Below are 16,034 nucleotides of genomic sequence, written 5' to 3'. Positions count from 1 at the left end.
TTGATTATATTACGAAATTTATTATACGAAAAGAAAAATTGTTTCACATATTGAAATCATATATTTAATTACATTGCTGCGCATTGCAGATATAGATGCAGCAAATTCAATATGACAGTCTAATTATTGGATCTTAATTTTATAATCATTTACATATTGCATTTCAATATTATAATTTAATGAATTAATAATATTATTTAATTAATGATAAAATATTTAATTCAATAATGATATTACATGAACATGTTGCTTGGAATAATTAAAAAAATTAAATTTAAATAGGAAATATTAGAAAGAAAGTGACATGTTTTAAAATTATTTCGAAGATGAATTTCTATTTTTCATAATTGAAATTTATTTTGAACATATTTTATATTTATTTGTTTTAAATTTGTTGAACATACATATATCACATGTATTTATAAATGTTTTGTAAAAAAACGGATAATATCTATTCATTGTTAAATTAAACATGATAACAAGAAATCTAGATTAAAGATCTTTTTATTATTTAAGTATTGTAAAATACTCAGATAAAGATTTTTTTTATTATTCAAACATTAAAATTAAACGATATCAATTTATTCTCTTAGTTTAGAAATATCGTATTTCTAAACTGGCACGAAAAAAAAAAGATTTAAGAATGTAAAGTTATAAATTCTCTATAAATAATTATTAATGACGAGTTACAAATATTACGATTGTTAAGATTATAATGATTATCTAAATGCGATAATTATCCATCTAAAAGAATAATGTTAAGATAATATTATCATAACATAAGTATATCGTAAATAAGCTTTAAAATATAAATATTATTTTCAGAAGTTTTTGTTAATTTTGGTTAATTTTTAATTGTGATTTTTTTCATATAATTTAATTTTCTTTGTTATTATTTTCTGTGAGTAGTACAATGACATAGTTATCGTAATGTATTTAAAAAAAATGACTTCTAATCTGAATGAATAATTATAATATATTGAACTTTAATTATATATCTCATCCATAGCATATTGTTAGTCAGAGATTTATGATTCACGAAAGAAGACTATAGTCGAGAAAGCGAGTTTGTTTAAGTAAATATTCTATCGACGAGTAATTTATTGACAAATAATATATTATATAATATATATTGAAATCGATTGATAATTAATTTTTTAATTAATTTAAATAGCTACTTATGACACATCTTTACACATCTTGTACTTTACTCATATAAATGTGAAAGAAATTGATTATAGATGTTTATTAAAAATATACAAGATCTTTTAATTTAATTTGAAGATAGGATTAATAATTTAAAAATATCATTAGATATTATTTATTAATGATATTGAATTTTTCAAAAAATTATAAATTTATGTTGCATATTAAATAGATACAATTATTTTTTTTTTGTTTATATTTAACATTATAATTAAAAACAAAGTCATCAAATATAATTGATATGATATATATAATCCATGAAATGTAATTAAATAAATTTAATCTAATTGTAATCTAATTATTATTCGATGTATAAATTTTCTTATTAATGAGAATTCAATATAAATTTTCTTGATTGATTATTTGAATATTGAGTGATTATTATATTTTATAAAATTAAATTTATAAATAATAATCATTTTTTATGATTATTTCTTTTAAGATTTTTCCTTATCTTTAAAATATTAATGTATCGATGTGGCATAATGACGAAATCGAGAGTAATTAAAAATTAAAAATCAATTGCTCGAGAATACACATGAAAAAAGTGCAGAAACTTGCAGATTCAGAAAAAGCTACGTACATAATATTTTACGCAATCACATGTACAAAAAACACATTTTGCACTCATCGTATAACTAACAAACAAGATTACAATATTATACATACATTTTCATTTATAAAATATAGATTTATATTAACACTATTGTGCATCTATCGATACAATTAATTTTCATCTTCAAAAATAAAAAATTTTTCAAGATTATATTTCTAAATTTTCCATATATTCAACAATTTATATTTAAGAGGAAAAAGTTGACAAGTTGATACTTACTCTTTCTTATTTTCCACAGTGCAATGAATTTTTGAAAAATTAAATAAAAATCTCTTCTCATCATCAATTTCAATATCTTAATTACTTGAGATTTGTATTCTCGATCCAGGTTAGAATGACGCGATCAATTTAGAAAATGAAAAAAAAAAAAAAAAAAACTCTCGTCTCATTTTCAATCGATATTTTCTATATATCTTCTATTTCATATTTCAATATTTTATTCAATTTATAAACTCGTTTGGGATCACCGTTGCCTTTTACCTTTACCCCCCTTTATCAAGACGAGATCAATTCGACAAGATGACGGAGAGATCCTCCCCCTTTCGATTACGCCTTATCAAATTGATGACTCGTCGATGCATCTATTTACGTGTTTCTGGCTGACGACTTTATCAAGCGGCGCATATAACTGCATGCCTTGTCTTCCACCAGTATAAGCAGCATGAAATTGACCGGTAGAACAGTCATGAAATCGAGCCGTAGCTACGTGACGATTGGACTTTGAGCGGTCAAAGATTGGATCGAGATGGTGGACAAGAGAAGACCTCCTTCTTCTCGTGCGAGATATATTAGGTCACAGATATATTGTGGTCGTCCTGCTATGAGGATCGTTTCGTGATCGTAACGTGTCCAATCATCGATCGAAATAGGAAAAGGAGGTGAGGAGGAAAGATGTCGGAAAATATGCCGTTTGATTTGGATTTGAAACTCCCGGGACCGGAAGCCTTGGCTGTCGCCAAGAAGGAGCTCAGAGAGACGGAGGAGAACGTGAAAGAGGGCCTCGCCAAGTTGAGGATTTATCTCGAGGGTGAGTTTTCGGGATTCGTTTTCTTTTCTTTTTCTTTTTTCTTTTCATTTTTTTTTTTTTTTTTTTTTTTTTTTTGGTAATTTTTTGATTTAATTCAATTCAATTCTTTGCTAATTCAATTTGCAATTTCTTTTTCTCGGAGAAAATAAATTTTAAGTAGCGTCGTTGGAAAGAATTAAGAAGATGGATTTTCATGTTTTTAGTGTTTATTGACATGCTTGTTCTTGTTGTAATCTTTTTCGAGTGTTTATAAACTTTCATCGATCGAATCTTCGAACGTTTAAAACGTAAAAATAAAATTTTAATTTTACTCGAAATATAGGGAAATTTGTTGAAGAGTATCTAAAATATCTAAAGTAAATAAAATATCTAAGTATATCGTAATTTCTTTTTAAAATCGTATATAATTCGTATCAATAATACGAAATTAAAAAATATCAACGACGATATATCGATAATAAGTCATTTCATAATCTAAATGATAATCTGCGATTTTCATTTGCCTTGTAAAGGAGCGAAATGTTTTTGACGTCAATGTTTTTTTTTACTTAAATGGAAATGTTTAATATACATTTGATATTAATAAAATTTTAATACAAGTTTTTTAGAGTAGTTTCGTAGTCTTGTACTTTTGAATACAAACAAATCAAACATTTTGTATTATCTTTCTTCTTCCTCTCGTGCATTGATGATAAATTATCTTATTTTTAAAGCGTACACTGAATGATACATTACATATACATATATAATAACAAACAAGAGAATTCAATCAAATATAAAAATGTTTCATATATTTCATATATATTGTTATTGTATCGTTAAATTTATCCTTCTTTTAGAATTTTTTTTTTTTTCTTTCTATTTTGAAACATATCTAAATAATATTTGTTAACAATTTAAACAATTTTTCGAAATTATATAACTATGATATATAATATTTATTTATATACACGTATTTACACACATTTACATACATCATAAATATTTTCTCACAATTATAACGATTGATTACAATACAAAGGATGATATTGTTTCAAATTTCATTTAAATTGTAGAAAGAAAATGAATAAACGATGTAAATGAATCAAAATTCTTTTATTTTTTTTCAGAAAAACATCGATATTTATGCGAAAAAGAAAAAAAAAGAAAAAAAAAATATTGAAAAATAATATTTGTTAATTTCAAGAAAACTTTTTCATTCAGAATTTCGTATTAGAATTCTTTAGAAGTAAACGATTCTAAAAGGTCTTCGAAACTATAGAAATTTATATCATGTGCATAAGAACGTCAACTTTGGGGTCACGTTCGTTTCTTAGATAAGAATTTATCGCTATGGACACAGTAAGACGTTAAATATTTTGTTTAAACGATAATTTTCTGTACATCGAATAACATAAATAAAACCTAGTAGTAGCAGTGCTACTTGAACGAAAATGAATCAAAAATCGCGGATAAGATCGATTTTAAATCCGTGGTGATAACGTCACGAACCTTGGCCATCGAACGCTGACAAAGGATTAAAGAATCGGCAATAATCAACAATAAGATAAATTTCCGATTGCATTGGCGTAGGATCGTGATTGAGATGATCCCGTTATCATATGTAATGTCACAATTATAAATCACAAAAATTTTCTCTCTCGTTACAATTTACAAATCCTTTTTTGTGAAATGGCAATTTTAACCGAATCTTTTTTTTTTTTTTTTTTTAACATATAATTAATTTGCGATATCAATGTCACGTATAAATAAATAGCGAGTTAAAAATAAAATATGAAAATATAGATTCGTAATTATTAATCGTAAAAAAATTTTCTCTAGATATCTCTCGAAAGATATGAAATTGGAAGATATGACGAAGATATATGCTCGACTATTTAAAATTTTATTTGAAAATCGTAGTGGAGAATAAAATAGAGTTATTTCCGGGAAATAATTGATAATATTTACCTTTACCTAAATTTATAATACCTTAGATCCGATAAAAAAAATATATATAACACTATTATATAAAGTATTATTACATTATTTTACTAATAGAATTATCTCTCCGATAATTTTTAAATGTACTACAATCGCTAGAAAATGATAAATGATAAATTTCTTTTGCCAAGGTATGATAGGGCTTTATCTCAATATTCTAGAGTCAAATGAGAGATGAAGAAAAAAATATTCTCTATTTTGAAACTTTTTTTGACACATTATATCGTTTTTCTATATAAAAAGAAATTATACGATTATAACTGATAGATAATAATTTCTAATCGCGATCTTCATTTAGTAAGTAAATTTCGTTTAGAATTTTGCAAAATAGTTTTTTTTTTACTTTACTATTTTCAGTCATCCTCGATTTCCCATTTAAATTTCAAGACTCTGTTATCCAATATTCTATTCCGTTTCATGATTCCAGCAACGGAATCGTTGCAATTTCCTTAACGAGGAACACCGAGACAATTTCCTACGGAGGGGGATGTTGGCTGCTATCACGCAGAGGACAATTCGATCTTTCATCGGTGAATGAAATGAAAATTATTCTAATGATGTACAGTTTCGATAAATGTTGGCAACGAATGAATTTCAAGTATGATAAATTTTATTGAATATTTTTTTTCTCTTATTTTTTTTTTTTTTTTTTTGAATTTTTTGAAGAAAAAAAGATTAAAATCGGTTCTTATTTTTACACAGATAGATCAAATTTCTTCAGAATTTATAATATATGGAATTTTGTTTTATTCGTGATTATTTATACGGAGAAAAGCGTTGTCAATAAATTTATTCCATTATTCAAATTTAACGAGATGGCATTGAACGTATCACGTGTGACATCATTCATCAATATCGATAATTTATCAGTACTATTATTTATCGGATTAATATTAGTTTATCTTCGTAGAGAATACTTTCAGTCGCTTATAGCACGAATTATAAATTTCTGTCTTCGCATTCGTACGTATATTTACGTATCACGTACATCATATGTGATACGAAATCTCGGTATATAATCGAAGATATCGTCCATTTTGGATTCTTTGATTGAATGAAGCAAAAAGGAAGAAGAGGGAGAAGAAAGGAATAAAATATAATTTTACTAATCTATTCATTTCTTTTTTCAGAGGACAAGACACTCTACTTTAGAACGGACGAAGAGTTTCTTCTAATCTTTCTGCGACCATGCAAGTTCTACGCGAAGAGCGCGTACGAGTTGATGAGGAGGATCGCAGAATTCAAGGAGAAGAACTCTTCTCTTTTGAACAATCTGATGCCAAACGACGAGGAAGTGTCGATCACCAAGCACAACGTGGTAAACGTGATCAAAGAGAGGGATCACAAAGGGAGAAGGATTCTCATAGTTAACTGCGGAAAAACTTGGAATCCGTCCGCTGTCAACAGCGACCAGATGTTTCGATTGTTTTATTTGATTCACCAGCTTGCCATGCTTGAACCAGAAACTCAGGTGTGTTTCAATAAAAATCGTCGACCTGGCAGGCTTTGCGCTTTGTAACGTAAACAACATTTTTATAATTATATAATTTATAATGCTGTTTACCTATTCGTGATTACGTAAAATAATTGCAAATTGTAACTGAAACCAGGAAATTATGTTTTTCCTTTATTAATTCAATGAGAAGAAAGGAAAAAAATGACTCGCGTTTCAAACTTTATCTTATTATTTTATTATTATTATTATTATATCGTTGAATTATTAAATTATTATATTATTATATTATTGTTATTCTTTTTTTAAAGATATACGGAAGCGTCGTGATAATGGACTTCGAAGGGATGACCATGAAGCAAGTGATGGGGATCACGCCGTCTTTCTGCATGAGGCTTCTGAATTTTATCCAAGATGCCATACCCCTGCGTTTGAAGGAGGTGAGTATCTTCGAACGATTTCAAAATATTTTATTCTTTGTTCTAGCTCGTTATCACAGGATGATTGTGAATTGTGAAAATTGAACTTGATATACTACTGCTTTAATTTTTATAATCGATTATAAATGTATAATATCAAGATATATATATATATATATAATTATCGTACGTATAATTAAAGATACACATAGTGAAACAACCGCTCTTGTTCAACATGGTGTGGCAAATGATCAAGCCCCTCGTCAGGGAAAAATTGAAGAACAGGTTGTACTTCCACGGTAGCAAGATGTCTTCGTTTCACAATTACATTCCAGCCACGTATTTGCCGGAGAATTATGGCGGTGAATTGCCGAAAATCAATTACACTAGCGCCGATTGGTATCCGGTTTTGTTAAAGTACGAAGATAAAATTAAACGTACGTTTATTTATGATATTTTTACTTTACTTGTCTAAAATATATAATAATAATAATAATAATAATAAAATTTTTATAAAATTTTTATAAATGATAAAAATTTTAAATATTAATTTTTAAAATATTTAAAATAATTTAAAAAATTTTTTAAATATTAAAAATTTTTATAAATGATCGAATTTTGTCCAATTTTATTTTCAATTTTTTTCAGAGTGGAACACGTATGGATTTCGACAACAATGAACGATTCGACAAATATGAATAAATTGACGAAATTGACGACGATATTTCAACAAATTTGAAATTTATTGAAAATCTTCTTCTTCGTTCTTTGTCTTCGTAATACGATGTCGTACAAAATATTTTAAGCGATAACGATTTTTCTTCTATTTCTAAATTTATTAACGTTTTTATGTGTATTTTTGTACGAAGAATCATTGTTTTTTATACGATACGATACGTATGAAAAATAATTTTTTAAAAAAGATAGTTGTAAGTGTGATTGATTCGTAAAATATTTTTTGATGCAAAAAATGCAAGAGTCAATAAGAAGGTTAATCCCGGCAATAAATAAAAAAAATTCAGTTTTTTCAACGCAGATCATGATACAGTAAAATTGATAAATTTGTAAAATAATGATTTCCTATTACATTTATTTTTAATCATTTATATATATATATATAAAATATTTTATATATATATTTTTAATCATTTATATATACGTCTATATATGTACGTATATATATATGTAGTGTGTTCAACGAAATACATTATTTTAGTCGATATTATAATTATTGTACATATATATATAAATATAAAACTTAGTTTTTCTTGCGCAAAAGTTATTTTATATCTTATAATGTATATCTTTACATGAAATTAGATATCAAACGATTAATTGATTAAATTTATTACTAAATAAAAATTGAATTGAAAAGAAAATTTCTTGAAACGATGATAATACGAAATAAGAATCACATCATTTCCTGATGATTTCAAGAATCGAATATTATTTTTCATCATATAGAATTAATTTAATATTTTCTCTTTATATACGTGTTAAAGATCTTCCTTAAAGAAAATTTTTGCCCAATGTTTCCCTCTTAAGAATAAAAATTTTTTATCCTTTTATATATTTTTACACTCAAATGAAATTTTTTTTTTTTTTTTTTATCAGAAACACGACAGAGAAAACAATTTTAATGGAATCATCACGATTAATATATTTCATATATTATATGCTCCGCGGTTAATCAAAAATTTAAAATACTTAAACTTTAAAATAAATTTAGAATTTAAAGTATACACAGAGAAACAATAAAATATAAATAAAGATGAGGGACGTTAAAACGCATTGTTTTTAATCGGGTTAAGTTTTGTAAATAAAAATTTTTTAAATAAAATTTCCACTTATCATTACGTGCGCAATACGAAAAAAATAAAATAAATCGGATATCGTAATACAATATTTACAATAATTATTATAATCACAAGAATTATCGATTTCATTTTTTCTAGTTTACCGATTAAAAAGATTTAACATTTATTAATTAAACGAGACGAAGAATAGTGGCGATAACGTGGTAGTACGATTTCGCATTCAATCGTTTTCAATTTAAAATGAATGCTTCGAAACGAATAACATAACCTCTAACATACCTAACCTCTGTAGATTCCACAACCACATTCTCTGCGTCCTCAACCACGTTCACGATCTCGGTCACATTCTACGATACAGTGGGAGAAACGCTTTCGCTTTCCAACCGATTTCCGAGTCGCTAGTCCTCCTCCTGCTTCTTCAACCAGTCTTCAAGTCAACGTTGTCTCGGCAACGTTGGTATCCGGAATCCTTCAATCTGTTTCTCTTCAACCAGGCCGGTACCCTCCTTTTAGCCTCAGCCTCGATATCCGCGTATCTGGCGATTTTTCTCTCGCGTGAACACCGCGTGAAATGATATCCTGAGAGATTCAACGATTCAATCGGGAGGAGAAAATTGATTGTCTCGTGACAGAGGAGAAATTATTCGATGCCAGTTCCTGTTCAGTGGTTCTGAATTCTAGTGTGGGATCGAGTTCGTCAGGTATGCGAATTAATTTTCCCATCCTTTTTTTTTTTATCCTTCTTCCCTCCTCCCCCTCGATCGAATCAATTGCTATCGAATCGTCGAGAATAAGGACGAATGGAATATTGAAATATGAATGGAATATTGAGAAATTTAACTTAATAATTTTCTTGTTGTAATTGTCTAAACATCATCGGTTCAGTTTTATTTGAATATTTTCTTTCAAAGAAGAAGAAAAAAAAAAAGGAAACAGAGAAATATATTACGCCACAAAGTATTATTATTATTATTATTATTATTATTACTGCACCGCGTTTTGAATGTTTAATTATCTTATCTTGTCGGTGGATCGGAACGAGTTTATACACACGTATAATAAAATATAAACGATTGCTCGATAAAATTTACTTTAGTTTTATTGAAGAAACAGATTGAACGAAGAAGAGGGCAAATATTGTGATAATATTATATTTATCGCGCGATCATCGAGAAACGTGAACCGCCTACCGAAATTATTTAAGTAACAAAGTTTTTTCTGAGTGAAGTGCAAAGTAATATTTCTCAAGATCGTTTCAAGTTTAATTCACGTCGTGCAAACGATGAATCAGAATTTCAGGATTAGATAACGGACGATAAAAATATCGCAAACAGTTTCAGAGAGGAAAGGCTTCGAACAGGTTCTGCGCGTTTATTTTCATTTTCGCAAATATTTATATTTGCCTTACGCATTATTCTCGACCAGGAAATACTTTTTATACCACTTCATTCGATCCAAGAGAAAAAGAAAGAAATTTTCAATTTCGAATTCGTCGCAACGAATCCAACGCGCCAACAACACTTGAAAACAATATCCTGTCGCGCCAAAAATCCGAGGATCGAATTGAAAAAAAAACGAGCTGAACAATGTTTGCATCCAATCTCGTCCCGGTATATCGAGATCTGAGATCACTTCTTCTTAAACATTGTAATCGGTGTACGTTTCATTAAAAGAAAACATTATCGAGACGCGCAAGAATCGAGGACAAATGCAACGAGTAATAATCTGCTGAGGGGATCATCGGGGAAGAAGAAGGAAGAGATAATTCATCCTCGATAATATTTCTAACTTCTTTATTCTTGCATGCTCAACAGATAAAAACCTGTTTTACCGAGGGAATACGCATACGAAGCAAGATGGAGGAAGAAGGAAGACAGGATGCGAATCGTGTCGATTCGAGATGGAAGGATGTGCCTTATCTAAAAATAGGCAATTTAATTCTGAAGGCAGATTTCGATGAGGGCGACGAGTATTTTAGGGAGAAGGCGAGGGACGAGCTGCGCGAGACGCCCGAGATCGTCGAGCAATCTTTAAAGGACTTGAGGACGATGGTTAAAGGTAATGAAAGGGATAATATTGACGGGTGGGGAAAAATGGCGGTGTTTCGATTCCATTGCCATCTTTGAGGCATCCCTCGATACGGATGCATAATTCGATCCTGGTTCGAGAAGAAAGATTCGTGCGAATCGAAATATCCTCTTATCCACTATTAAGGATACCATTTCCTCTGGATTGGATCGACGCGATTGCGATATGCGAGTTCTAGTAAATTATTTTGCGTAGAAGCAACAATGTTGGAAAAGTCGTAGTAGATTTTAACATAGAACGGAAGTTGATGAGCTATATCGTTACTCAAGAATTAATTATTAATTATTGAATAATAAATTACGAGCGCGAGTTTCATGACTTTTAATATTTTGAACGTTTAGAATAGAAAGGAAATAGCTAGAATTTTAGAATTTTTTTTTTTTTTTTTTTTTCGTTTTCTCGCCTCGTTGTATAATAAGACAGAGATGACTAGAATAATAGATAAGAGGAAGTATTTTTTTTTTTCATTTGGGACGCGAGAAGCTTTCTCTTCGGGATACCGAGCAAACATGGACAAACGTGGACAATTTCTTTTGCTTGCTTTCGCACTTCCCTCCGTTTACGTTCCGTGTTTTAAATTAGATCGAAAATTGAAAATGGAAAAATGAATCGAAGAACTGTTTATAATATATATATTTTAGATCTTTTGATAGACGTTGGTTTGCACAATTTTTTGTAAAACAAAGGAACAAAGGATATGATAATCTTAAAAATTTTCATTGAAATTTATATTTATTTGGCTTATTTATATATAACAAAGCGTCTTATCTTTTTGCAAAAATGATTAAAATGTTATTGTAATGATTGATCGATCGCGATAAATATATCTCGTTATCGAATTTATCGCGAACTTTGTAATTTTCAAAAAAAATATTTTCTAAAAAACATAACGAAGAAATAATTAAAAAAAGTAATGGTAGTAAAAATTTCGTTTAAGATTCGTCGAAGATTGAATATAAAGACTTTTACGAAAATTATTTTTCTAGTAAAAATTATAATTTAAATTAGACGTATTAAGGTACATCGTGTTACGTCGGAGAAAGGAATGTCGTAAACGAATCTGTGTTTTCCATCGTCTACTTTTCTACATGTTGAGGAACCGGTCACGTGTAAATGAAAATTTCACTCTATCGAGAGCTCGGTCAATATTCCTTTCTCGAAGATCTTAAACGAAAGTCAAGGTTATATTTCAGGGAATATAATTGACAAATATAATGTAGTCACAATATTTTTTTTATTTACAATTCTGTAAAATATCAAATGTTAATTATAAGAAAAAATAAAACATCCTGACGGTTGATTGCCTTCTTCGCAATAATGTACAAATGCAACGATTATAATCAGATAATCGCTCGTTTGAAATAATTACAGCCTCTTCCGTGCAAATAAATACGATCAAGTGTAATTACGTGCTCCAACATATTTCTTTTTTTTCAGCTGAATCCAATCTCGTCGTCCCGGATGACGATGAATTTTACAAGAAATTCCTGCGTCCTTGCAAATGGTATCCAAAGAATAGTTTCGAGTTGGTGAGCAAAATTTTTATTCCATCGATTGTATATTAAAATTACATTTTTCCTTTTCTAAATAATAAAATGTATGGTTAAAAAAAATCGTTCCGATTTCACAGATGAAAAGATATTACAAATTCAAGTTGAACAATCCTCGCTTCTATCTCGATCTCACGCCCAGCAACGAGCAAAAAGTGCTACGCTCAGATATCGCGATATCGTTACCAGATCGAACGGCAGACGGTTGCAGAATAATTTTAATTAACACTGGGAAACGATGGAATCCAAAACTGATAAGCGGCGATGAAATATTTCGATCGACGATATTGTTAATAGAAATGGCTATAAACGAGCCGAAAACGCAGGTACGAAAAAAACATTTTTCGAGGAGAGAAGTTTTCATTATTTTCTGTTTTCATTATTTTCATCAAGGATGAGCGCTTAAAGATGAAAAGAGTATAGAGTGGTTTGCTAAAAGACTAAAAACTCGTACGCGAGTCAGTAGAGACGAAATCTTGTTCGAAATATCGTTAAATTCTAGGCGGGAGGGGGGGGGGGGAGGGGGAAGGCTAACCTGAATTGCGCAATAATTCGTGCGACGCTGTCCTTCATGAGTACGTATTTGGTTTCGTTAGGAAAGTACGCTTCGTTCAAGCCAAGTACGTACCACTTTGAAAAAAATGTCTAATGATTATTATTATTCCCTTGAGTTATATTTAATTTTATCTTTCCTTCTTTCTAATTTTATTTCTATCTATAATCATTATCATATAATTATCTATAATTATTATTCCCCCCTCCCCTCGAATTATATTTAATTTTATCTTTCCTCCTTTCTAATTCTATTTCTATTTCTTCTTTTATTTTCAAATAATATATTCAAATCATTCCTCCCGCGTTCTCACGTGTATATAATTTGTTTTCTCTTCCAGATTTGCGGAATCCACACGATTATAAATATGGCCGGGTTTTCATTGAGCCATATCACACATATCACTCCGAGTTTCGCCGCGGCGGTAACCGAATGGCTACAGAGATGTTTACCCTCTCGAATAAAGGGTATACACATAGTGAATCAACCCTTCATATTCAAGATGGTTTACGCTATTTTTAAACCTTTTCTTCTGGTACTTTTTTATACAATTTTATATCAGTTTCATTCAAAATTTAATTAATGATGCGATAGTATATTTGAAACGTGATTAGGATTCTTTCTTTCCTTTTTTAAACGAAGTAAAACAGAAGAAAAAAGAAAAAGATTTTAATTGCAATACTTTTATCTCATATTGATTGATCAAATTGGTAACAAATTATGGATTGATCGAAAAAAAGAAAAAAGAAAAAGAAAAAAAGAAATAACTTTAATAACTCCGTTTCTGTGAAATAATTTCCTTGCTAATATGGATAATTAATGTCTGAATATGAATTGAGGATGGACTAGTAAACGTATGCATAATTCTCTTTTAATTCGCGTTAAATATATCGCCGTGATTCGCGAAAATTTCTGTTTCTTGTTTTTATTGTATTTGAAATTTAATTATGTTTGATTTACGTCGGAATACTTTTACAGGAGAAGACACGTAAGAGGCTTCACTTTCACGGAACCGACAGGGAAGCTTTGGTCTCTATCCTCGGAGTGAAAAATTTACCTATCGAGTTTGGCGGGGAACTCGAGATGCCGAACGAGCCGATCGGCCAACACATCTATGAATACATGCACAAATTCGAGAAAAAATTCAAAGGTAATCCACATCCTTTCGTTTTTTATTTTATTTTTTATTTGAAATATTAACGAAATATCATATAAAACGTACTACATATATAAACATATATATATATATATCGATGATAAACAAGATTGGAAAAGAATACACGATAAACCGGGTGAAAGAATATTTATCGAAATAGAATTTTTATCGATCAAATAATAAAATTGTAAATCAATTCTATTCGTGGAATAGCTCTTTGATGATATAAATTTTTTCAAGTCGATAAAATATAATTTTCATGTTTTCCTCTACGATTAATTATGTATAATTGTCATTTACAATTTTAATTATTAATGTGATCCATCCATCCAATAATAATTATTTTATATTTAAATAATGATTTCAGAAAAATAAGTAAATTAGTTCTGGCATATTTTAATATATTGTTGATAATTCTAATGTCTTAGATACGATAATATCTTCGCGATTCAAAAATATCTATAATGATATGATGAATATAAGAATCGACAATTCTCATTGTAGATCGATCCACTGATAGTTGGGTATTAATCTTGGGTAATATTCTATTTTTGTGGATATATTCGTAGCACGTGTAATTACACATGAACGTGTGTTACATGCGCGTAACGTACTATTGCCGAACAGACTTGGTTGCGCAACAATAATGAATCGTATAATTTTCTTCGTCGACAGATAATTCCAAGTTTCAGGATATATAAATATAAAATTGTTTGTCATGTAAAAAAAATTAATTGCGCTTCAGAAAAGCGTAGTTAAATATATTCTTAATTACATGTTATAATTTTTGCAATCGTTGACAAATATAAAATTTAAAAATTTTACTTTTGAAAATTATTATTGCTTCTTTTACTCGTTTTGAAATAAAATAATAAGAATGTTTGATGATGAGAACATGTTAAAAGTTTATCGTTGGAAAAGATTGGAAGAAATTTTTTGAATTATTAATAATTTTTATCGATGATGAGTATAATTTCATAGATAGTATTTTCCAATTATGATCACAAATTATATCTCTCTCAAATTTTTTTTTGTTGCATAAACGGCGATAAAATAGCTTCCATTTCAGTCTGATAATATAGGAAACTGGAAGGAAACAATTAAATTAGATTAATAATTAGATTAATATCCTATTCAATGAGTGTAATTATGATATTTTTTGATTTTGCTTATTGTATTTCTTTTCTTTTTTTTTTTTTTTTTTTTACAATAAATTATTCATAAACTCGCTTCACGAACGATTTCGTATTTTCTTGTTACAGAAGCCAATAAATTTGGATATATTGTGAATGAAAAATGATTGCTGAATCGATTTAATATACTACGAAGTAACCAGTTTCAAGGTAACGTTGTTGATGAGATCTCAATCGGATCGAAACAAGGGGTAAAAGGGTAAAATCGATGATGAGAATTCGATAAATCATAATTTGAGTATCAAATTGGATTGTGGAATAAATGGAGGAAGATCAGAGATCCGAATTCCGTTATCGTTGCAACGGATCGATGATCTTCATTCTTGTGTGTGTGTGGGTAATTTTTTTATTTTAAAAAATAAAAATAATATCGAAAAATAACGGTATCAGCTTGTATTTGTTTTTTTTTTCTTTTTTATTATTGATATAATAAAATAAATTTTTCAATTGACTTTGAGCGTAATAATAATAAATGAAACATTAAATACGTTATCGTTCGATTAATTTTTTTTCGATAAATTCGTTATATTTAATCCGCAAAATTATCACGTCACATCGTGACGATTGCAACAATTATTGATCGTTTGTCACATAATTGATTGATTATAAAGGAACGTTTTAACGAGAAATATTTTGATTGAAAAATAATTGGAATAAAAATGTTTCACTTCAGGAAGAAATAGTGGCAGAATTTGATGCAATTATAATTACGTATAACAGGATCTTTTAATTAAGTACATATTTCATAAGCGTATACCCTTGAGATAAACCTCCTTGTCCTGACAATAAATTAATCAACAAGTTTTACAAATTTTATTAAATATATCAGCTGGTAATAACTTCTGAAGCCTTTTGAAAGACTTCTCGTTTTAAATTATCAAGTTATTAATAACGATAAATTTAATAATCGATTTCATCTATTAACAGAGAAGTTCACAAAAAAAAAAAAAAAAGGAAACATTATAACATTAAA

At 28.6% G+C, this 16,034-nt stretch overlaps 2 protein-coding genes across 2 annotated transcripts; both read left to right on the top strand.

Moving 5' to 3' along the window:
• Positions 1 to 2,489: 2,489 nt before the first annotated feature.
• LOC122717841 (retinaldehyde-binding protein 1) lies at positions 2,490 to 7,761 on the top strand. The gene is made up of 5 exons (XM_043942286.1): positions 2,490 to 2,849; positions 5,963 to 6,303; positions 6,597 to 6,725; positions 6,907 to 7,141; positions 7,353 to 7,761. Exons 1-5 carry the CDS (start codon positions 2,714 to 2,716, stop codon positions 7,382 to 7,384), a joined length of 873 nt encoding a protein of 290 aa, XP_043798221.1. The 5' UTR covers positions 2,490 to 2,713; the 3' UTR covers positions 7,385 to 7,761.
• A 1,091-nt stretch (positions 7,762 to 8,852) lies between these two features.
• On the top strand, positions 8,853 to 15,791 carry LOC122717840 (alpha-tocopherol transfer protein-like). The gene is made up of 7 exons (XM_043942285.1): positions 8,853 to 9,222; positions 10,336 to 10,579; positions 12,047 to 12,138; positions 12,240 to 12,485; positions 13,053 to 13,247; positions 13,691 to 13,862; positions 15,131 to 15,791. The coding sequence occupies exons 2-7, from the start codon at positions 10,378 to 10,380 to the stop codon at positions 15,166 to 15,168; spliced, it is 945 nt and encodes a 314-aa protein (XP_043798220.1). The 5' UTR covers positions 8,853 to 9,222; positions 10,336 to 10,377; the 3' UTR covers positions 15,169 to 15,791.
• The last annotated feature ends 243 nt before the right edge of the window (positions 15,792 to 16,034 follow it).

Source organism: Apis laboriosa, unplaced genomic scaffold (genome assembly GCF_014066325.1).
Source record: "Apis laboriosa isolate Shangri-la unplaced genomic scaffold, ASM1406632v1 scaffold5_cov152, whole genome shotgun sequence".
Classification (NCBI taxonomy): Eukaryota; Metazoa; Arthropoda; class Insecta; order Hymenoptera; family Apidae; genus Apis; species Apis laboriosa.
This window is presented reverse-complemented; position numbering and strand designations above follow the sequence as displayed.

Excerpts from the sequence above, each read along its gene's own strand:
- LOC122717840 (XM_043942285.1), top strand. The coding sequence starts at position 10,378 with ATGGAGGAAGAAGGAAGACAGGATGCGAATCGTGTCGATTCGAGATGG. Across the intron at positions 12,486-13,052 it reads TAAACGAGCCGAAAACGCAG|ATTTGCGGAATCCACACGAT; the intron begins GTACGAAAAAAA and ends TTTCTCTTCCAG. Across the intron at positions 13,248-13,690 it reads TTTTTAAACCTTTTCTTCTG|GAGAAGACACGTAAGAGGCT; the intron begins GTACTTTTTTAT and ends ATACTTTTACAG.
- LOC122717841 (XM_043942286.1), top strand. The coding sequence starts at position 2,714 with ATGTCGGAAAATATGCCGTTTGATTTGGATTTGAAACTCCCGGGACCG. Across the intron at positions 6,304-6,596 it reads TGCTTGAACCAGAAACTCAG|ATATACGGAAGCGTCGTGAT; the intron begins GTGTGTTTCAAT and ends CTTTTTTTAAAG. Across the intron at positions 7,142-7,352 it reads GTACGAAGATAAAATTAAAC|AGTGGAACACGTATGGATTT; the intron begins GTACGTTTATTT and ends AATTTTTTTCAG.